Below are 24,349 nucleotides of genomic sequence, written 5' to 3'. Positions count from 1 at the left end.
AACTGGTTAACATAAAAAGAAACCAAATAAGGGCTTTGTGAGATAGCAGAATGAAAACCTGTTGAAAAGGGTTATTGTCAGGTCACAGAAAAAATGTCAGAGATGAGGGAGGCCTAAAAGTTATAAGGCTAATTTAGGAACAATATGTTTCAGCTTTTCCTCATATTGCATTTCTCTAAATTGAATTCTAAATTGGATTGTTTTAAGGACTGTATTTCCCGTAGGGACATTATCCCTGGTAGTTTTGTTTCGAAGAACCTAGATGTTAAAATTTTAGATATTCCTGATAATATGTATATAAAAATAACCATAATCATGTAAAATAAAAAATTAGCCTCTGGGCAATAAAATAACTGTGTGTGTGTGTGTGTATATATATATATATATATAGAGAGAGAGAGAGAGAGAGAGCGAGCGAGCGCGCGCGCAGGGGTTGGGGAGAGAGAGAGAGGTGGGGGGAAACCTCAAATATCACAGGATCCAGCTTAGATTTTACAAATGAGGGGCTGGTAATTTGTAAAACCATACAGCCCTTTGCTGAGAATGGGCATCTTTAAGCCCTAATGTAGAGCTCCTTCTTGATATTACATTACTTTATACCTAAGCACTACTAAAAGGATGTCACTATACTGTATACATTTATTGTATGAAGATACCAAGGAAATATAAAATATACTTAAAATGTAAAACAGTTTATTCTATCAGTTGTAGAATTGACTTAGCTAAAAAGAATAGATATAATAAGTGTTAAACATTTAATTTCATAAATTTTTGTATTACTTTTTAACTCTACACGGGATGATCCATATCTCTTAAGGAAAAAAAAAAGTCTTTTTTCTTTTTTTGAGATGGAGTCTCGTTCTGTCACCCAGGCTGGAGTGCAATGGCATGATCTCAGCTTACTGCAACCTCTGCCTCCTGGGTTCAAGCAATTCTCTGCTTCAGCCTCCTGAGTAGCTAGGATTACAGGCACCTGCCACCATGCCCGGCTAATTTTTGTATTTTTAGTAGAGATGGGATTTCACCATCTTGGCCAGGCTGGTCTTGAACTCCTCACCTCATGATCCACCCACTTCAGCCTCCCAAAGTGCTGGGATTACAGGCGTGAGCCACCACGCCTGGCCAAAAAAAGTCTTTTACTAGTAAACGTTGAACAGTAGGGTATTTTATTGTTGCTTGGTTGGTTGGTTAAACTTTCCTGTAGTAGGCAAGTATTGTAACTCAAGCTGTTCATGATTCTTCACTAAGACAGTCATTGCATTACTCATCTGGTACCATTGCTGATAACCCAATCACTTTCTCTCCAGTCCCCAAACTCTAAACTCACTTGTTCTCTCCTAGGGCTAACCCTGACATGAACACACACACACAAGCGCGCACACGCGCGTGCACACACGTCTCCCTTAGTCACTGCCTGTGAGGAACATTATTGTATAGGAAGATTATGTAGCAGTGGAATCCCTGCTATAACCAACTTTTTATCTCTGACATGATAAGAAACAAGGGTTGAACAATTAAAATTCTTAAAAATCTAAAATCTTTTATAGTTTCAGTTACAGTGTTCACCAGGCTTTCCCCAGACTGTTCTTAAATGACAAAATTCCCTTATTTGAGTTTCAGTTTATTTTCTTTCCACTATCTACATTTATGCCAAGACTTGGGTGATAGGGTGATAACCTGATTAAGTAGGACTGGGTACATCAGATTCCAGATCCTAAGTTAAAGAGGTCTAATGAATATTTTATTTCTAAGCAAACCAAATGAAATATATAAAGAGGGGATTAGTTCAGTGAGGAGGCACAAACAATATGATAGATTTGAGTTGATTGTGTGAAGAAGAGGAAGATGGGAAAAATATTTTATCAGGCATTCATAGAAGAGAAAACATTAGTGGTGAACTCTAATAATTGGGGAAATAAAAATTTAGACCACAATGAGATACCATTTTCCACCTACTAATTTGAAAAAGTAAAGAATCCTGACAACGTTAAGTCATGGAAAGGATGTTAGATTAACACTAACTCTTATACATTGCTGGTGGAAGCATAGGGTGGTACAAGTTTCAGGAAAACAGTTTAAAATTAATATTGTAAAGTTGAACATTCCATAACCTACAATCTAACAATTCTGTTCCTACATACATACCCTAAAGAAGTTCTCACATCAATGTACTACGCAACATGTGAAAGATGTTCATAGCAGTGCTGACTGTAATGGCAAAAAACTTAACAGTCTAGATGCCCATTCACAGGAGAATTTAAAGATGGGGATGGTGGCAAGGGAGGAGTGCACATGTGATGGAGCAATATTGGTAACACCAAGTTCTGAAGCTGAGTGGTGGGTTTGCAGATTTTTATCTCATTAATATAATTCTTTATATATAGATCTATATTATAAATACATATCATTTATTATTTTGTGTGACTATAAGATTGCATAAACGTAATAAAACAGGTCTGAATATTCACGCACTGGATTAATTGGCCCTCTGCTAACTGAGAAGTAACTCACCTGAATTCTCTCATAGCCATTTAGGAAATTTGTTCAAATATGATAACAAAAGCAAATCACTAAATTTTATAAAGCGTATGTTCCATGTGCATACTGCCTAGCAAATCTTAATGTTCTCACTTACCGTTTTCTGCTTTAACTTTTTTTGCCTTCAGTCTTTGTTTAATCTTAAATACAGTATTACCTACTAAATATAGCCCAGCAAAGTGTAGAAAGGAAAAGACTTGCTTCTTTTCTCATATTCTTTTTACTTAGTAATTAGAAATTAATTTAAACTAAACAGTATACTTCATCTTTGTCTCTTCTTTCCAATCAGTCATCAGTATATAGAGAACAGAATCCAAAGACCAAGCCCGGGGAGTTCGAACTGCATTGGTCTCAGTAGTTTCAGGTCAATATGATATGACTTTAATCCTTGACTAGAATTGAATTTTAGAATATGACATACTAGGACATAACACATTCCAAGACCAAAACAATTTTTTATGTCAATAACATACTTCATAACTATATGTAATAAAAATTAATGGTGCTTTTTAATACTTTTGTTTATTGAGTATTTGGAAAGAAAGAACGTTTCTCAGACACAGTTGTTAGTTTTGAAACATGGATGATTTACATAAAGGGGGTATTATAAATATAAACTTTTATTTTTGTACAGGTAAAATCATCTCTATTGATACTAGTTCCCTGAGAGCTGCTGGCAGAACTGGCTGGGAAGATTTAGTGAGGAAGTGCATTTACGCTTTTTTCCAACCTCAGGGCAGAGAGCCATCTTATGCCAGACAACTGTTCCAAGAAGGTATAGTTTTCTCTCTCAATTATTTTCATTAACCTTTATCTTTACTGATATTTGAATAGTAACGTAGATCTTATGGCTTGATAAGTATTTTCTCCAAATTATAGTTTTTGTAATAATCAGTTTTAGGAAAGGAAGAAATGGGTAAGCAAAGTAATTCATGAGTGGATCCTGAAATTTGGGATACACGTTCTAAGGAACAGGATGTTGTGTGGTGGTCATTCATTCATTCATTCATTCAGCAGGCATATATCAAGTTCCCAACATACACAGAACACTATATAAGGTACCAGGGATACAGTGATGACTAAGAAACAAGGTTTTGCCCTTAAAGAGCTTACAACACCGTAGGAAGGTGTATGACAACCCTAAAGATCAGTGTGATGTGGGATATGATAGAACCATAATCAAAGGAGAAAAAAATTAATTCTGACTTGAAGAATTAAGGATGAATTCAGAGAAGAAGTAATATTTTGTTTGGCTCTTAAAGATCATTCCCAGAAGAACAAGTATATCAGAGGTCTTCTGGATAACACAGAGATCAGTATCATGGATGTTTACTTCATGACTGTTGCAGCACCTGTATCTCCTGACTCTGGTTGAAATTTCAAGTCAAAAAATATATCCTATGAAATTATTAATTATGGCATAGCTGCTGGGTCTTAGCATCATGGGAGTATAAGATATGCATATTCCCTGCCCTCAAGAAACTTAACAGTACTACAAGAAAGGTAGGAAAAGTTATTTGAGAATTAAGGCCAGAAAGTTTATAGAAGTTCAGAATTAAAGGATTTTGATACACTTTAAAAACATTGTCATTTAATTATGGTAGCCTAACATTCTCTTTCCAGTGAAATTTAATCTCTAACCTCTAGATAGTTTCTTTTGTAAGAATCTCTTTGTATGGCTATTCCTGAAAAACAATTAAATATTTTTCATTATTTCATCATTCTTAATTTTAACATTTTTCCCGTAACGTTAGATTTCCTAAGTTTACAGATGATTTTCCGTTCGTTACATTTTAGATCAACTGCTTCCTAGTGATATGTGGAGGAAGTAGTTTGATTTTTTTCTTTTTCCGGGAAGCCATCTATATAAATATCACAATCTGGGTATTGCTGGAACAGCTTCGTACGTACTAGCGGTTTTCTAGTGGCCTCTTTACTAGACCTATTCCACCCCCTAAGATTGTATCTCACTGGGTAGAGCCCAGAATTTTTTAAAAAGTTTCCCAGGCTCTCCGAAAGGGCAGCCAGGTTTGGAAAACCGTTACAATAAGTTACTAATGCCATCCACTGGATGTGAAGTTTGTGACTTCCTCTACCAAGAGTGATGCTTGACTTTTGCATAGGTTTGGGACTCAGAGCGCTGTCTCCAGTCATTGCCTAAAGTTCTCAAATATATGGTACTTCTGATTTTTGCCTTAACTTTAAGTTGGGCCTTCCAAGGCTTCACTTAAAAGACTTATTTGCCTGTAACTTATGTATATTTTCACCAAGGCAAAGCAGATCTAGCTTACTGTCTCATTATCCAAATGACTAGGCCCCCCATAGATGTGACTAGGCCACAATTGAAGATTTCTAAACCTTCGACAGTATTCCCCATAAAATAGATTGACTAAAGTATAGCAAGTAATTAGTTTGTCATTAATACATAAACTGAAATAATTTAGAGTAAAATTTAAAGAATTATAAGTATAATCCAATACCTCTTCCCCATTAGTCATTTTTTAATGTTCCCTCAGTCAGCTTTTTTTAGGGGAAAAAAAAAATCCTCAGTAGAAATAACTTGTATTGTTCTTGTATTGTCCAGAGTTCACATGACTGAATTCAGTGTTCTGGAGATTCTAAACAAGCTGACAAACAGGTTTCTTGGATTGAGCACAGCTTTCTCTGATATTTTCTGTTCAGCAGTATCTAGCCAGATATGAGAAATGTGGTCAATGAAGCACTTTCATGAGAATCACGTGTTAAAGATATTGACCTGCTGAATTAAAATATCAGATGAACACCCACCCAGATATCTTAACAAACCTTAAAGATAATGCTTAAGTTTGACAACCATTGGTCCATCAAGATTGGAGAGGGGTGTAATTTACATTTGCAGTTTGCTTGCTGCCTTTTCACTTAGGGACAGTATAAAAAGAGTGAGACAAATTATGCACCATATTCTTGATTTTGTGTAGAACTTTACAGTGATTGATAGTTAGGCAGGAAAAGTTTGTCCTCCATCTGTTGTCTTTTTTCCTGCCCATTAACTTACTCTTTGAAGGCAGCAACTAGTCTAAAATCCTAATATGCATTAAAATTTCTAGTTTCAGTTTTGTTTGTTAGCTGCTTTTGACAGAGTCAACTCATAAACTGCTGTCAAAGGGAGTTTGCCGTTTTCCAGAATCAAGTTTGAAAACACATTTTGGTCAAAGAATATTTGAGAACTATCCAGCATGAATTAGATTAAAGCAATGGTTTTATATTGAGATTGGAGGGAAATATGGGTATCAGGATCACTTGAGGAACTTTTTAAACTAGGAGAAGATCCATGCAAGTATGCATGGTTTCGAAAAAGTTCTCAGGTTCTGTTCAATTCAAAATTATTACTTTAAAGAAATATCTGGGTTATAGTGCTTCCCAAGGTCCCTGATAAGATAGATTCATCTGAGGTAGTTGTTAAACTAGATTTCTGGACCCCACCCCAGACTACTGAATCAGAGTCTATAGTCTAAGATGTTTACTTACAGAGAAGTTTGTAAAATATGAACCTAGATTCCACAAACTATTAATAACTATAAGTAGGAAATTATATTTTATGCTTAATCCCACTTTAGGGGATTTATAAGATATATGTAAGGTATCTAAGTTTCTGAGAAGTTCCATAATAAAACATTTTGTTACTGAGACCTTTTTTTTTCCCCACAGAATACTTTTTTCTGGAGCACATCTGTCAGCAGTTAGGTGTGCTATACAGTGGGAAATGTCGGGTTATACAACCTAGAAACTAGTTGTATGAAAGTTCTGTTTACATATATATAATGATATAATAGATCATCTTTTCTTGTCTTTGAAATATCCCTGACATATTGTTATATTAAAAAAGTAGGTGGCTGGGCACGGTAGCCTGGAATCTCAGCCCGTTGGAGGCCAAGACAGGCCGATTGCTTGAGCCCAGAAATTCAAGACCAGTCTGGACAACATGGCAAAACCTCATCTCTACAAAAAATCAAAATACAAAAATTAGCCAGGCTTGGTGGCATACAGCTATGGTTCCAGCTAGTCAGGAGGCTGAGGTGGGAGCATTGCTTGAGCCCAGGAAGTCAAGACTTCAGTTAGCCTTGATCGTGCTACTGCACTCCAGGCTGGGTGACACAGTGAGATACTGCCCCACCCCCGCAAAAAAAAAAGGTAGACCAAGAGAGCACAGCATATATGATATGATCATTTAGATATCTTTCTGTTTATCCAATTCTAGAAAATTAACAAAATTTTAACAGTTATATCTGCGTGGTAGAATTAGAAATGAATTTACTTACTCTTTATTCACCTCTCTATTAACTTCATATTAAAATAAAGCTGTTTTCATCTTTAAAAAAGTATAGTTAAGGCCAGGCATGGTGGCTCATGCCTGTAGTAATCCCAGCATTTTGAGAGGCTGAGGTGGGAAGATCATTGAGCACAGGAGTTTGAGACCAGCCTGGCCAACGTGGCAAAACCCTGTCTCTACTAAAAATACAAAAATTAGCCAAGCATGGTGGCACACGCCTATAATCCCAGCTACTCAGGAGTCTGAGGCAGGAGAATCACTTAAACCCGGGAGGTGGATGTTAGCTGACATCGCGCCACTACACTCTAACCTGGGTGACAGAGTGAGACCCTGTCTCAGAAAAACTGGAAGGGGTTTATGGGATTAAGTTTCGAAGCATTGCTATAAAACATAAAGTACCCATATTAATGATTAATTAGAATGTTCTTTGAGACTTGTATAATGTGGTTAAGTCCACGGTCCATGTAACAATTAACTGAAAATCTTTTTATGTCAAACTTTGTTAAAAATATTTAAAATAGGCCGGGCGCGGTGGCTCACGCCTGTAATCCCAGCACTTTGGAAGGCCGAGGCGGGTGGATCACGAGGTCAAGAGATCGAGACCATCCTGGTCAACATAGTGAAACCCCGTCTCTACTAAAAATACAAAAAATTAGCTGGGCATGGTGGCGCATGCCTGTATTCCCAGCTACTCAGGTGGCTGAGGCAGGAGAATTGCCTGAACCCAGGAGGCGGAGGTTGCGGTGAGCCGAGATCGCACCACTGCACTCCAGCCTGGGCAACAAGAGCGAAACCCCGCCTCAAAAAAAAAAAAAAAAAATTTAAAATATGAGTTTACTGTCCTCTTGTAGTGATTTTGATATAATAAATAGAATTTACTCATTGGTGATTAAAAATTTTAAAATATCTAGGGGTAATTATTTTTTCTGTACCTAATAACAATTTTTTAGTTCTTTTTTTTTTTTTTTTTGCATATATTTAGGTGACTACCACAAAGAAAAATAAATTTCTACCAGCATTGACCCATAGTACCCTGCCACACATTTTATACCTGCCTATTTTGTTAATATCAGTAAGGCATGCTTGTTTGAGGTTATCTCAGCACCAAATTGGGAGGGATCAAAAACCCAGAAAGCTTTGCTTCTACAGCTGCTGTAACCAGGGAAAAACTTAATGATTCCTTTGCTTTGTAGCTCAGTTGAGGCCTATTCTAGGGGAAAAAAAAACAAAAGGCAAAAACAGCTGTCATGTTAAAGGTTCTTTAGAAGGCTTCTGAGGTGTCAATAACAGTCCTTCAATAATATCTGTCCCCACTAAGTGTTCCAGAAAGTTTAGAAATGGACACAGGAATCAGGGATTAAAATACTAGGTGTAAAGATGACAAAATTAGGTCAGAAAACTAGGCCAAGACCCATAATCAAAATGAGATTCCAAAACTAAACCTTGAAACCCACTTAAAGGAAAATTTGTTGTGTAGAGCAAATGTTTATTGAACCATCTCTGTGAAGAGCCGTGGCTACCTTACTCATCTCTTAATTCAAAGTATTAGTGATTGTTATACAGGGTTAGCTGTTGCCATAAATGGTGTCTAGGGATTAACTGTGTGTATGACTCAGAACATAAGTACTTTGGAAGCTGCATATTTCTTGTTTTTTTTTTTCCCTTTGATGTTTATTGAGGAAATATTCATTATAATACCTGCTATGTACTCCATGCTAGGCTTCATGCTAGGTATTATCTTACATTGTTATTGGCTCAATTTTAGTAATGAGTAGAGCGAGATGGGTGAAGGTTAATTTGCATTAAGTCTTAAACTTGTAAATGACAGTGAAAGGTCAAGCCTGAATGTGACTCCTACGCTCTTACTCTTTTCGTTGATTTATGCTGCCTTCCTTTTACCTCTTCATCTGAACAATTAAGCAACAGAATTTTAGTTAACTGGAGAGTCTTGCTGAATTCTAATTAATTGAAATTTTACCATATTAAATATTGCCTTTTTCTCATTTCTAAGAATGGCTGAATGAATTATAAAATGCCGAATCTTAGTCCATGCATTCTCATCCAAAACAAATAATCTGATTTCAAAACATAAAGTGTGGTAATTTTCTTGTATTAAATTAATAGGATTCCCCAAATTCAGGAATTTCTTCTAGTTTAGATACATTATATTTAGTAACTATGCCAGTGATTTAGCTGAAATTGCCAGATGGGTAAAGAATGTGATTGTCAGATGTAAGTCTTATCCTTTTAATCAAATTTATATTCTGGTTTTGGTACTTAGATATTATGGTGTAGATTTACAACAAACTATACCTTTTTCAGTTGGTACTGTATACACAGGACAATAAGAACATGTTTTGTTTACTTCAAGTAACATGTAACTTCAAAAATTATTTATTAATTGGTAATTTTAAGCATCTTTTGCATGTCGTTTACAATGTAATCAAAGCCCCTTCTGAAATGTTTTTGAAAAATTGGACTAACATTTATCACAGGCTAAATTATAACAGTCATTTGTGGTAGTATGCACTCTTTCTTAAAATAGAATTATATGGTGTTATTAAAACAGCAGTGATGTTTTATTACGTAATAGTCTGGCATAGCCTTTACATATTTAATAAATACCTATATGGTTAGAATTTTTTCTGCTGTTAGTAAAGCTTTAAGACAAAAGTAAATTATGCTGTTTATAAAATGACTTGAATGCCTTAACTTAGTTTCTGTTCCTTATACTAATAACCATTGGCTTTATCTTAATTTGCTTACTAAACTTTAAAAACTCAGACATTAAAAATAGTACACAGATTTTACACATATTTATAAATCTAATAATTTATCAAATGGGGCCTTAGTGATTCACATTCCTGAGTGAAAAAATTAAATTTGAATATTAGTTAAGGAAATCTGTAAGCTGATCAAAACTTAGTAAATTTTATGGTATGTGAGTTACATCTTAGTAGAGCTGTTATTAAAAAATCATCCAGCAGAAGAGAAAACAAAACTTGTTAAAGATAATACTGAGAGTAAGAGGGGAGAAACATATTTTTGGTATTTTTAATGGAGACTTCATAAATTTGAAGAGCTGCCCCCAGTATAGAGAAAGATTAAGGTTCGGCCAGGTGCAGTGGCTCATGCCTGTAATCACAGCACTTTGGGAGGCCAAGGTGGATGGATCGTTTGAGGTCAGGAGTTTGAGACCAGCCTGGCCAACATGGTGAAACCCTGCCTCTGCTAAAAATACAAAAATTAGCCATGGTGGTGGGCGACTGTAGTCCCAGCTACTTGGAAGGCTGAGGCAGGAGAATTGCTTGAACCTGGGAGGCAGAGGTTGCAGTGAGCTGAGATCGCACCACTGCACTGCAGCGTGGCGACAGAGCGAGACTCTGTGTCAGAAGAAAAAAAAAGACGATATTTCCCAGATTTGGGATTTCCTCATAATCATAACTTCTGTGAGGAGACACCCATTCAAGTATGACTAAATTAAAACCTGTCATCAAGTGGTATATTTCAACTGGAATCATCTTTCCTCCTCATATCTGCTTTGTCTGAACTACTTTTTATTCTGAGTCTAAGCAGGCAGCAGTTGGGAGGGCATTTAAAGTGAGGTTCTAAGTAGAAATAAATAAAGCTTAGTGACTTTAAAGCCAGTGTATAAGTATCAGAATTTTAACTAGGTTTCTCTTTTGTTTGAAACAGTGATGACCCGTGGCACTGCCTCCAGCCCCTCCTATAGATTCATATTGAATGATGGGACAATGCTTAGCGCCCACACCAAGTGTAAACTTTGCTACCCTCAAAGTCCAGACATGCAACCTTTCATCATGGGAATTCATATCATCGACAGGTACTACTTATTTGGAGAGCTTCATATGAAATAAGCCAGTTCACATATCTCTTCTTAGGGAAATTTTTTGTATTCTTGATGGCTAGAAAGCAGAAATTCTAAATTAGGCACAAAACTAGTGGGATGAGTACATATAATTAATATATCCATATTGAGTTTTATAGTCTTATCATGTAATAGCTTTGTTGTTCATAAAGGGAGGTAGGAAAACTGAGTCTGAAAATATGCTTTTTAGAGGGTAAAACCAAAAAGATGGCTAAAAATTTACAACATTCCATATGTGAATCTTATAAGAGATTTCAAAGTTGGTTAACATTGTTATTGTTATTTTTATTTTCGAAAGTGCTTTATTTTCATTAGGGCATACTTGGTGGCTCCTGAGTTCAAGCTGGCAATTTCTCACAGAAATTACAAATCATTAAACCATCAACTTGAGATTTTTGAATGCCGTTGCCTCTAATTTGTTCCCCCTTCTAAGTATGTTTTACACTGATATATGGTAAATTCATGAAACTGTTCTTTTATCCTGTGATTTATTCAAAATCCTACATTTACCATGATTAAAATGTAGCATTAAAAGCAAAGACATTCCCCCTCACTTCATCTTTTTCTCATCTAATGTATTTGCTTATTGGAACATGGTAATGCCAGTCACAAATGTATTGTCATAATTATGAATTTGAGTAAAGAACTCACTTAAAACCTGAATTCAGTATTCTGGTTTTTCTCTACTTTTAGTTTAAATTATGCTTGTGAGTGGAATTAGCACAGTTCTTTTTTCCATATTGTGATTTCTCTTTCAAAACATCTGCTATGTCTGCATATCACCCTTTTTAATTTTACATCAGTGACACAGTATTTTCCTTACCCAGTCTTCCTCTTTGGAGTTGAAATACTTAAAAGCTGTAACAGGAGTCATAAATAAGTACTTTATAAACAGAGGTGTGGGAAATTTCTTTTTCAACCAAAAATATTATTATAATGTTAATTGTGTATATTAAGTTTAGAAGTATTTAAAATAGCATATATTGGATTTTTTCCAAAACCAAGAAGAATTTCTTTTACATGTAGCTGAGACCATTATCAAGTGTAAGAGTTGATAAGCCTTATTTCTTATTAAGTGGTGCTAATATTTTGCAGTATTTTTCTTAATTTAAGATGATGCAGAAGCTATTTCCTTGATAGCTTGCATAGTATGAAATCAATGGTCTTGTTTTAGAATATGCATCATAAAAATATTTTAATAGAAACAAATGAAGATGTTTGAATAATAATTTCTTTTTCCCTGCAGGGAACACAGTGGGCTTTCTCCTCAAGATGACACTAATTCTGGAATGTCAATTCCCCGAGTAAACCCCTCGGTCAATCCTAATATCTCTCCAGCTCATGGTGTGGCTCGTTCATCCACATTGCCACCATCCAACAGCAACATGGTATCCACCAGAATAAACCGTCAGCAGAGTTCAGACCTTCATAGCAGCAGTCACAGTAATTCTAGCAACAGCCAAGGAAGTTTTGGATGCTCACCTGGAAGTCAGATTGTAGCCAATGTTGCCTTAAACCAAGGACAGGCCAGTTCACAGAGCAGTAATCCCTCTTTAAACCTCAATAATTCTCCTATGGAAGGTACAGGAATATCCCTAGCACAGTTCATGTCTCCAAGGAGACAGGTTACTTCTGGATTGGCAACAAGGCCCAGGATGCCAAGCAATTCCTTTCCTCCTAATATTTCAACATTAAGCTCTCCCGTTGGCATGACAAGTAGTGCCTGTAATAATAATAACCGGTCTTATTCAAATATCCCAGTAACATCTTTACAGGGTATGAATGAAGGACCCAATAACTCCGTTGGCTTCTCTGCCAGTTCTCCAGTCCTCAGGCAGATGAGCTCACAGAATTCACCTAGCAGATTAAATATACAACCAGCGAAAGCTGAGTCCAAAGATAACAAAGAGATTGCATCCATTTTAAATGAAATGATTCAGTCTGACAACAGCTCTAGTGATGGCAAACCTCTGGATTCAGGGCTTCTGCATAACAGTGACAGACTCTCAGACGGAGACAGCAAGTACTCTCAAACCAGTCATAAACTAGTGCAGCTTTTGACAACAACTGCCGAACAGCAGTTACGGCATGCTGATATAGACACAAGCTGCAAAGATGTCCTGTCTTGCACAGGCACTTCCAATTCTGCCTCTGCTAACACTTCAGGAGGTTCTTGCCCCTCCTCTCATAGCTCACTGACAGAGCGGCATAAAATTCTGCACCGGCTCTTACAGGAGGGTAGCCCCTCAGATATCACCACTTTGTCTGTTGAGCCTGATAAAAAGGACAGTGCATCTACTTCTGTGTCAGTGACTGGACAGGTACAAGGGAACTCCAGTATAAAACTAGAACTGGATGCTTCAAAGAAAAAAGAATCAAAAGACCATCAGCTCCTACGCTATCTTTTAGATAAAGATGAGAAAGATTTAAGATCAACTCCAAATCTGAGCCTGGATGATGTAAAGGTGAAAGTGGAAAAGAAAGAACAGATGGATCCTTGTAATACAAACCCAACCCCAATGACCAAACCTGCTCCTGAGGAAATAAAACTGGAGGCCCAGAGCCAGGTGGGTAACTGCGTGTTTCATAGAATGGTCATTCCTAGTAATTATTTTTTATTTATACTATTCCATCTATAGACCAGATACGAATTCATGCTATGTTCTATCCATTGGGCTTATATTAAGAGGTTAGTATGAATAATTGATCACAGGATGCCCTCAAAATTTTTTCTTTAGAACTTCAGAAGGCCACAGTTTTAATGCAGAATTCTAAAAAAGTAGATTCTTCTTTCTCTATAAAATCAGAGTTCACATCTTTAGACATTTAAAAAAATACCTTCCCCACCCCTTCCTCCCAGCCCTACCTATTGAATCTAACTCTCTAGGAATAAAACCTAGTTACCAAACCTAAGTTTGGGAACCTCTTATGTAAATGAAGTGGGAGAGAAATGTAAGGAGGTGGACAAGGTTGCCTAGTCTGGCTTGCTTTTTGTTTCCTTTGAAGCATTTCCTAAGGCTGTTTTCCTTTTCCTCTGATTCTGACCACCCTCAGCCATCAGAGAATAGGGATTCAAATATTCTGGGTAATAGAATATTGCCCTTATATAACATGCCCTGAAGCAGAAATAAATAAAGACAAACCTTTCCATAAGTTGTTATGGATTAGAAACGTCTATGTTTAGAATGGGGCGAAAGTGGTATAAAAGTAAACAGGTACCTTCATTTATTGTATATTTGCTTATGGCCTCTGAAGGAATATAGAAGAGAAGTATATATATATGGCACTTCCTAGGAGCTTTCACATTATTTAGAGAAAGAATACAGACATTCATTAATCAGCTAACAATGTATATACAAAGCAGTTTATCCATAAGGCTCCATTCTAAAGCAGGAATCACACTTATGCATAGGTCCTTCGGTTTCTTGAATCAGCTTAGTTTTCTGCTCTCATCTCACAAGAATTACTCTCTTCCCTCAGGCATACTGCATTCTAGGCAGATGGAAGTCCTTGTCATGCCTAGAATAGGCCATGTCTCTTCTAAGCATCTTCTGCCTTGTTCTTCTTTCTGTGCCCACTGAACTTCTACTTATCCTTCACAAACCAATTCAAATAACGTCTAAGCCTTCCCCAAGTATCTCTAATTAGACATTTCCTGCCTCTGTCCTCTTGTAGTGCTTCGTATGGTCTCTATTTACTATTTGTAGCAACACTATTTTGACTGGTTTTTTACATGTGTGTTCTTTGAGGATAAGGCTATCTCATGTTTCTTGGTACAGTGAAACTAATGTTTTTTTAAGCAGAAAACAGCATTAAATAATAAGTATATTAAAACTCTCACTCTTTAAAAGGAAAAGGTTTATAAGATAATGCCATTGTGTACAGTTCGTGCATCTGTTTTGTGCACATTTGCATATATTTCTGTTAAGTTGATTCCTAGGAGTAGAACTACAGGATCATAAGATATGCATATGTTCTTTTTCAGTAGATAATGCCAGTTTTCCTAGTATATGAATATTTTTTCTAGTTGCTCCAAATCCTTATTAACACATAATATTATCAATATTTTAGATTTTTAGATATTTTCGGATATTTAATTTGCATTTTCTTGATAAATATTCATTGGTCATTTGGCTATGTTCTTTTGTAAATTGTGTAGTCTAGTCTCTTGACCATTTTTTAGTGTGTTTTTATTTTGCTTATTGACTTGTAAGAGTTCTTTATGTAGGAATCTTTTATTGGACATATATTTACAGATATCTTTTCAATGCTAAGGCTTACCTTTTCTTTCTCTTACTGGTACTTTTTGATGAAGTTCTTCACTTTAATATAGTTCAATTTGTCAGTCTTTTCCTTTATGGTTAATGCTTTTTGCACATGTGTAACAAAAGACGTGTTCACAAATGTTCATAACAGCTTTATTCATATCAACCAAAAACTGGAAGCAACTCAAAAATCTATCACAATAGAATGGATAATTATGTTGTGACATATTCATACAGTGGGACACTGTTCAGCGATAAAAATGAATGGACTACTGCTAAATGTGGCAGTGTCTGAACCTCAGAAATATAACTTTGAAAGAAGTCATATTTAACAAGTACACACATTTAATTCTATTTATATACTCTAGAAATAAAAATTTTAGTTGCACTAGATAGTGAAACCCAAAAAGAAATCATAGTATAGCAATATTGTGAAATAAAGGCCAGTTTTCTTCTCTACATAACCTAAGACAGATGTAGGAACTCCCTGTCTATTCTAAAAGATATGTTTCTTATACCATTAAGTCCTTAAGCAGGAAGTAACCTTTCTGAGATCTTTAACTTTATGGAAAAGTTTATAAACTTTATTAAATTGTAAAAAAAGTTGTATCAGTGTAAGTTTAAAGTACGTCATTTTATGTAATTTTGAAAAATATGACAAGAAAAAATCACCCATAATGCCATTATCATAACACAGTACTACTACTGTTAAGCCAGTCATTTTACCCTTTGTGATTCCATTTTCATCTTACACTGTTTTTTTGTCGAATGTCCAACTTCTGCAAAGAGACATCTACACAGGTCTTCGTTTCCTTACAAGCACTTCAATTCATCGCTCCAGATTCTACACCTGACCTGGAAAGGTCTGTGTTAACTCAAACAGAAACTCGGGTCAATGCTCTTCGTTATTAGAACTGACACTTTTTTCCAGTCCAATCTTTTTTTATACATAGATTTTTATACCAAGATACCGTAGAAAAATATTATATGTATATTATTTATATCCTGCAGTGTATGAATATCAGAAGCATCCAAATATTTTCCCCCATGGAATAGTTAGTTCGTGGAATTTCCAAGTAGCCCCAATCATTCTAGTTATTTCTTCATTCTTTATTCTCTCAAAGAGACACTGAATTCATAGAGTTTAAAGAAGCAGCCTTTTTTTGTACATTGTTTCAGGTGAAAGTGTAGAATATATTTCCTCTAACTTTGGTTTCCATTCTTAGTTTACAGCTGACCTTGACCAGTTTGATCAGTTACTGCCCACGCTGGAGAAGGCAGCACAGTTGCCAGGCCTATGTGAGACAGACAGGATGGATGGTGCGGTCACCAGTGTAACCATCAAATCGGAGATCCTGCCAGCTTCACTTCAGTCCGCCACTGCCAGACCCACTTCCAGACTAAATAGTATGTTTTGAGGACAACACCTCATTTTAAACATTTAGTGATCATGTGAATTAACACTGTCTCTCACCAGTATTACACAGATCCTTTGCTTAAGAGTGAAATATCTTTTTATTAATGCCACTATAAATAATAAAGTAGCTATATTTAGACATGTGAACTTCATTCATCATGTGTATTTTAAATTATAACCTCTACCCCTTTGTAATTAATGTTGAGGTGAGCAGTTGATGTCAAGGAGAATAATTTTGTCATCCTATCCCAAACATCCCGTAACAGGACTTTCAGAAATACAATATTGGGTCAGATTGTTTCCCAGATATCTTCCTTGAAAACTAATCCTGTGAGTTGCAGAAAGAAAAGATTCTATACTAAAATACACTGGGCAAGTGCTACATGTTCATACATTTCATATTGATGTTTCAATGCCTATTGGCAGTTTTGAGAAGTTCTGTATTGAAGAAAGTAGTTTAGATTTCTTTTGCCCAACATTTCTCAAACTTTCCTGATGAAGGAATTTCTTTTCTCAAGTAATAAATGTTACACCACAGAATGAGTTCTCCATGAAGTTGCTTAGGAGACAGCTGTGTTACAATATGTTATTGTTCTAAGCCAAGTTGGCATTTTCCTAATTGAGAGACACTTTGATAGTTTAATACATTAAATTTATGAAGATAAGACTGTCAGATTTTTTTAGCCGTCACATTTTGATGTTGAAAAAACCAGTAGTAAGAATTCCATTGTATGACCTTGAAACTAAAGGAAACTAATCAGCTTGCTTTCAAAATTAGTCTGGATTTCTGACCTTAGTCCTATCCCACTTCTGATGATATCAGGTGTGGGATTTCATTTATTTCACTCCTACTGGAACTTTTAGCTGTCATGACCCAATTACTGATGGTTTACCAAGATTTCAGACAGCTGCCAAGAATAATCTTGAATCATCTGTGACATTTTTGGAGGCAGTATTTTAGCTGACCAGAGTACTAGAGGAAGAGTCAGAAGACTAGATTCAAATCTCACATTCTCCGGTCATTAACAGTCTTACCTCAAGGAGGGGCATTTTTTTGAACCTTATTCTCTTTATCTGCAATATAAGAATTAGAGGAAATGATTTTGAAAGTTTATTCTAATTGAAGCAGTGAGGCTCTAGACTGTAATATCAGTCACAGTTAAGGAAACAGTAAGATGCAGGGCTGAAAAGAGGTAAAATGAAAGTCTGCATATTGATTGGTTTGGGGGTCCTTAGCTCCTTCCGCATCCAATATAGGAGACTGGCAGAATTTTCTCAGGGGACATTGAATGGGCAGAAAGATGTCTGGATGTGAGTATGTAAGTACAAAAGCTATTCTGCTATCTCATCACCCAACAATGGAGGCTACCAGGAGAGACAAGCCTAGCACTCAGCCCTCCCAGTTCATATTTTAGAACACTGACTGAACAGACACACTTGGCTGAACAGTCAAGAATCGTCAGTACTTTGAGGAAACTCTGAAGCTTGAAAGGGAGCAAAAGAAACAAACAGAAAAAGTATGCAATGGAAATACATAATGAATACATAGACTAAAAAAGAAAAAAACGACTAGAAATTTTAGGAAGATAAAAATATATTACCCCTGAAAATATGGAAAGGGAAAAAAAAGGGGCAAAGAACAGAAAAAACTCTTGGAAATTAGGTATCCAACATTTTTTTTAAATGAGAGAAATGTAAGATGGTACAGCTGAGAAAATCTCCCAGAAAGAAAAAAAAGATGCTCCCAGAAAGACAAATGGGAAGTAGGGAAGAAAAAGTTAAGGAAATTACAAGGTCCACCTCAGAGAGCCAATAATGATTAAGAATTACACAGACAGACGGGGCGCAGTGGCTCACACCTGTAATCCCAGCACTTGGGAGGCTGAGGCAGGTGGATCACCTGAGGTCAGGAGTTCAAGACCAGCCTCACCAACATGCTGAAACCCCATCTCTACTAAAAATACAAAAATTTAGCCAGGTGTGGTGGCGGGCGCCTGTAATCCCAGCAGCTACTTGGGAGGCTGAGGCAGGAGAATCGCTTGAATCCAGGAGGCAGAAGTTGCAGTGAGCTGCGATTGCACCATTGCACTCCAGCCTGGGCAACAAGAACAAAACTCCATCTCAAAACATAAATAGATAAATAAATAAATACACAAACAAACAATGAGGGGGGAAACTTATCAGAAAATATAAGCGAATTTTCTGCAACTAACTAAAGGACTTGATTCTCTAGATTACAATGTTTCAACAAGTACCCAACACAAATGGAAAAAAGAATTACTTGTACCAAAGCTTGTCATCATATCATTCTGGAACATGAGAGATAAAGAAAAGATTCTAAAAGCTTTCAAAGAGAAGTTGTTAATTACATACAGTGAATCAGGAATTTCTTAAAGGTAATGTTGGAACTAGAAGACATTTATAATTTGAGAAAGAGGACTTCTACTTTCAACTGTGACAACAATAATTGGCACTGGACTAGTCCTCCTACTTTAAATAACAGGAAAAAGAGCAAATACATTAAACAATTCTTATAAAACAATAGATAATAGGCAGTGTAAGACTGTGATCTCTCTGAGAAGGGAAGCAAGCCAGGTGAGCTGTACAGTCATGTCAGCTTTTTTCTTGAAGACATTTACCAAACCAAGTACAGGTAGGAGGAACCCAAAATAAGCATGGATATTTTACTAAACTCAGAAAATAGTGATAGGAGTTCAGTGAGACTAGGGCAGCTAGAACTTGCTGAACAAAGTACCCGAGAGGAGAAGGATATGTAGAAAAAGAGCAACAGAAATCTGAATCAGGGTTCTTTTAAATCCTTGGCTGAATACTACACTGTGCATGTGTTCAAGGATATTTTATCAGGTAAGGCAAAGAAGTTTGTCAAGGAAGAAAAACTATCAGGAAGGAGTGAGCTGAATGACTATGAGAACTCACACAAGATTGGAAGATATTCAAGTCGTGACCAATCAGAGTTGGTAGACCATCTTGAACACCTGGGACGTTTAATAGAAAATTGGCCTCACTTTAAGAGTGGATTTACCCTAGACTTGCTTTGACATCTTAAAAACAAACAAACCTCAAAAGGATCAAGCTGATGTACAAGTAAATTAACTGTCTGAAAGAACAGTATTCAGTTGTTTTTAAAGAAGACACCAAAATTCAGACACTCAACAATGTTATATTCATAATCTCCAACATATAATAAAAAAATTAATAGACATATGATGTAGCAAGAAACCATGACCCATACCCAGACAAAATCGGCTATTAGAAACAGATCCAGAAATGACAGAGATGTTAGAATTAATGGAAAGACTTAAAAATGGCTATTCTAAATACGTTTAAGAACTTAAATGAAAACATGAGCATAATGAGAGAAGAGATGTAAACTACAAACAAAAGAGCCAAAAGGAGCTGGTAGAGCTGAAAAATACAACATTTAAAATGAAAAATTTGTGGGAGGGGCCTCCTAGACACTGCAGAAAAAAAAGAGCAATAAACATGATATAGTATTAGAAACTATTCAAATTAAAGGAGAAAAAAAGTATCACAAAAGTATCGAAGATCTCAGTCACCTGTGAAATAATACAAAGCAGTCTAATATACATATAATATACAAACAATACATAATTATGGAAGAAGGGGAGGAAATGAAAATTTTGAAAAAATAATGGCCAAAATATTTACAAATTTGTGGAAATTCATAAACCTACAAATCCAAGAGTTTAATGAATCCCAAGCAAAATAAACACAAATAAAACTACTGTAAGCCATATCATAATCAAATTGCTGAAACAAAAATCATAAAACCAATCAGAAAAATGACACATTATTTCAGAGATGAAAAAAGATAGAAAATGATATAAAATATACAAAGATAAGAAAACAACTGACTTTCTATATCCATTATCATTCAGAAATGCAGGTGAAATAAAGATGTTTTCAGACAAACCACACTGAGAAAATTTGTCACCAGCAGATTACACTATTGTTCAGGCTAAAATAAAATGAATCCAGATGGAAACTCTAACTTATGGAACGTAATAAGAGAGCCAGATAAGAAAGATGTGAATAAATGGAAAATTCTTTTTTCTTGTTTTTTAATTTCTTTAAATGAAAAATAACTGTTTAAAGCAAAAAGAATAACAATTATATATTTAATATGTAGAAGAAAAATGTATGACAGTAATAGTACAACAGATGGGGTAGAGTAAATGAAACAATACTGTTTATATTAAATAGTATATTATTTGAGGCTAGAGGCTAAAGTTTAAAAGTGTATTTGTTAATAGAATAATATTCTGTAAGTGTCCTGTATGTAGAAAATCCTAAAGAAGTGAGAGGAAAAGCTACTTTTCTAATGAACTAAATGAACTTAGCAAAGTCACGATATGTGTACTCAGTATTTTAAAAAATCAATTGTATTTCTATATACCAGTCACATACAATTGGATAATGATATAGAAAAAGCAATTTACAAAATACATAAAATGTTAAGACATAAATTTTAGATGGAATAATATCTATAACACTCTACACTGAAAACTACTTTGCTGAGAGAAATTAGAGGGGCCAAATAAATGGAGTGATATACCATTTTCATGGATTATAAAACATAATTTTGTCAAGATGTCAATTATTCCAAAATTGACCCATGTAAATTTAATGTAATCTCAATAAAAATCCCAGCAGGCATTTTTAGTAAAACTTGACAAGCTTTTTCTAAAATGTATATGAGAATGCAAAGTTCCAGGAATAACCAAAACCACTTCAAAAAAAAGAAAAGAAAGAAAACTTTCGAGTATTTATATTACTTGATTTTAAGACTTCTATAAAGCAGCAGTCATCAAGATGATGTGATTTTGTAATAAAAACAGACATATAGATCAATGCAAAAGAATGGAGAGTCCAGAAACAGACCCACATTTATATGGCAAATTGATTTTTAACAAAGACACCAAAGTAATTAAACACAGAATAGTCATTTCAAGACATGGTGATATAACAACTGAACAACCATGTAGAAAAAAATGAACCTCAACCCTTCTCCTCATTCCATACACACACAAAAAGTGAACTTATTTTGAGTTGATCATAGGCCTAAATATAAAAGTTAAAACTATAAAGCTTTCCAACAAAAAAATATGTCATTGACATAGACAAATGTTTTTGGTAGGACACAAAAAATACTAATTATGAAAGAAAAAATTGCTACATTAGACTTCATTAAATGTTAAATCTTCTGCTCTTTAAAGACCTACCTCTTGAAAGAAAATGAATCAATAATTAATAACCTTTCAAAACAAATCACTAGACTAAACCTAGATGGGTTCACTGGTAATTCTACCAAACATTTAAGGAAGAAATTATATTCTCTATAATCTCTTCCAAAAAATAGAAGCAAAGAAAGTATTTCCTAACTCACATTGTAAAACACATATCCGATATAAAGGAGTGGTACCCGAAATAAACAAAGAACTCTTCAAATGAAACAATAAGAAAACAAGCAACTCAATTTAAAAATGGGCAAAAGATCTGAACAGACACCTAACCAAAGAAGATATACAGATGGTAAATAAGCATATGAAAAGATGCCCAACTCATGTGTCATTAGAAAATTGCAAATTAAAACAACAGTATGCTGGCGAGGATGTAGAGCAACAGGAACCCTCGTTGCTGGTGAGAATGCAAAATGGTACAGCCACTTTGGAAGACATTTTGGCAGTTTCTTACAAAACTAAACATACTCTTACCATATGATCCAGCAATCACACTCCTTGATATTTACCCAAATGAACTGAAAACTTATGTTCACACAAAAACCTGCACATGAATGTTTATGGCAGCTTTATCCATAATTGCCAAAACTTGGAAGCTATCAAGCCATGAAAAGACATTGCTGAGAAGAAGCCAATCTGAAAAGGTTACATCCTGTATAATTCCAACTGTATTCTGGAAAAGGCAAAACTGTGGAGATAGTCAAAAGATCAGCAGTTGCCAGGGGTTTGTTGTCAGTGGTTGCCAAAGGCAAGGATTTGCCAAAAAGGAGAACATGGGATTTTACATAAGTATCATACCTAAAAATCCCCTGTGTTCATATCATTTATATATAAATAAATGTATATAGACATATACATTTATATATATATAAATTATGTTTACACAATGACATGTATTTATTCTGTCATTATCTATTGGTCAAAATAACAAAAGCTACGGAATAAACAACACAAAGTCATTAATAATAATGTTTTCATATTGGCTTATCAGTTCTAACAAATGTACCACACTAATGCAATAGTAGGAAAAACTGTCCAGTCTAAACAGTGGGCAAAGGATTTTAAACGACATTTCACAAAGGAAGATGTGAAAATGGCAAATCAAGACATGAGAAGATGGTTAATAGCTTTTTTTTTTTTTTTTGAGTCTTCTGTTGCCCAGGCTTGAGTGCAGTGGCACGATCTCCACTCACTGCAACCTCCACCTCCACCTCTCGAGTTAAGTTCAAGCAATTCTTGTGCGTCAACTTCCTGAGTAGCTGGGATTACAGGTGTGCGCCACCATGCCCAGATAATGTTTTTGTATTTTCAGTAAAGACAGGGTTTCTCCATGTTGGCCAGGCTGGTCTAGAACTCCTGGCCTCAAGTGATTTCACCCGCCTCAGCCTCCCAAAGTGCTGGGATTACAGGTGTGAGCCAGCACTCGCGGCCAAGATAATTAACATCTTTAATCATCAAGGAAATGCAAACTAAAACTGCAATGCAGTACCACTGCACACCCATTAGAATGCCCAAAATTTTAAAAACTGACAATACCAAATGATGGCAAGGATGTGGAACAATTTGAACTTTTACATTGCTAATGGAATGTAAAATGGTATAGCAGATTTGGAAAATTGTTCGGCAGTTTCTCATAAAATTAATCATGCATTTACTATATGACCCAGCAATCCAACTTTTAGATATTTAACAATAGCTGGATGTGGTGGCTGGCACCTGTAATCATAGCTTCTAGGGAGGCTGAGGCACGAAAATCACTTGAACCTGGGAGGTGGAGGTTGCAGTGAGCCAAGATCGTGCCACTGCACTCAACCCTGGACTACAAAGTGAGACTCTGTCAAAAAAAATTAGCCCCAAACTGGAACAAACTAAATGTCCATCAATAAGTAAATGGTGTATTCATAAAATGAAACACTGCTCAGCAATGAAAAGGAAGGAACTATAGTACTATTACATGGGATTTGGAAACATGCTAAGTGAAAACAGCCATATATATTCAGATTTTTTTAAGCTCTCAAATAGGCAAGTCTAATCTGTAGTAATAGAAGTCTGATCGTTGTTTGCCAGAGTTAGGGAAGATTGACAGCCAAGGAACATGAAGGAAATTTTAGAGGTGATAGAAATATTCTGTTTTCTTGATTTGAATGGAAGGTGCTGGGTTTATACCTTTCTTAAAATTTGTTGAACTTAAAATGGGTGCATTTTATTGTGTGTAAATTATATATTAATAAAGTTTAATTTAGAAATACCTGAGATTAGAATGATTTCTGGCCAATAATTAGGTTTCACATTTCCGATAGTTGTAAAGATAGAATAAAGGCATTTTCAGATATAAAAGGCCTCAGATATTTGCTTGATATATTCACCTATTCTAGCAAAAGTCCTGGAGGGTGTACGTAAACAAACAGGAGAAAACCAAAAGAGGCAAAACCAAAAGAGACAGAGGAAGCAAAGGATCTGAAAGGAAGCCCAGGAATGACAGCTGATCAACAAGATTAGGGAACAACTAATGCATATTGAACCAGGGGCCTGGCGAGTCCTCCAGAAAAGAGACCTTCAGGGAAGAAATGAATTGATGTCCTTGAGTTTATAGATAATATTATTGATAGATTTACTTCAAAATGTTGAAACGTGATAAATTCTACTAGA

General features: G+C 35.5%; 1 protein-coding gene across 6 annotated transcripts in view; it reads left to right on the top strand.

Moving 5' to 3' along the window:
• Positions 1-24,349, top strand: part of NCOA1 (nuclear receptor coactivator 1) — a 277,674-nt gene that overhangs the window by 202,713 nt on the left and 50,612 nt on the right. For all 6 annotated transcript variants that reach the window (XM_032294317.1, XM_032294318.1, XM_032294319.1 and 3 more), the window contains 4 exons: positions 3,173-3,313; positions 10,544-10,691; positions 11,983-13,303; positions 16,228-16,408. In XM_032294317.1, the coding sequence (XP_032150208.1) occupies positions 3,173-3,313; positions 10,544-10,691; positions 11,983-13,303; positions 16,228-16,408 (1,791 nt within the window). The remainder of the gene's footprint in view (positions 1-3,172; positions 3,314-10,543; positions 10,692-11,982; positions 13,304-16,227; positions 16,409-24,349) is intronic.

This window comes from Sapajus apella, unplaced genomic scaffold (assembly GCF_009761245.1).
Source record: "Sapajus apella isolate SASKATOON/1434 unplaced genomic scaffold, GSC_monkey_1.0 scaffold31, whole genome shotgun sequence".
Lineage (NCBI taxonomy): Eukaryota > Metazoa > Chordata > Mammalia > Primates > Cebidae > Sapajus > Sapajus apella.
Note: the sequence above shows the minus strand (reverse complement) of the source record. Positions and strands in the feature narration are given on the sequence as shown.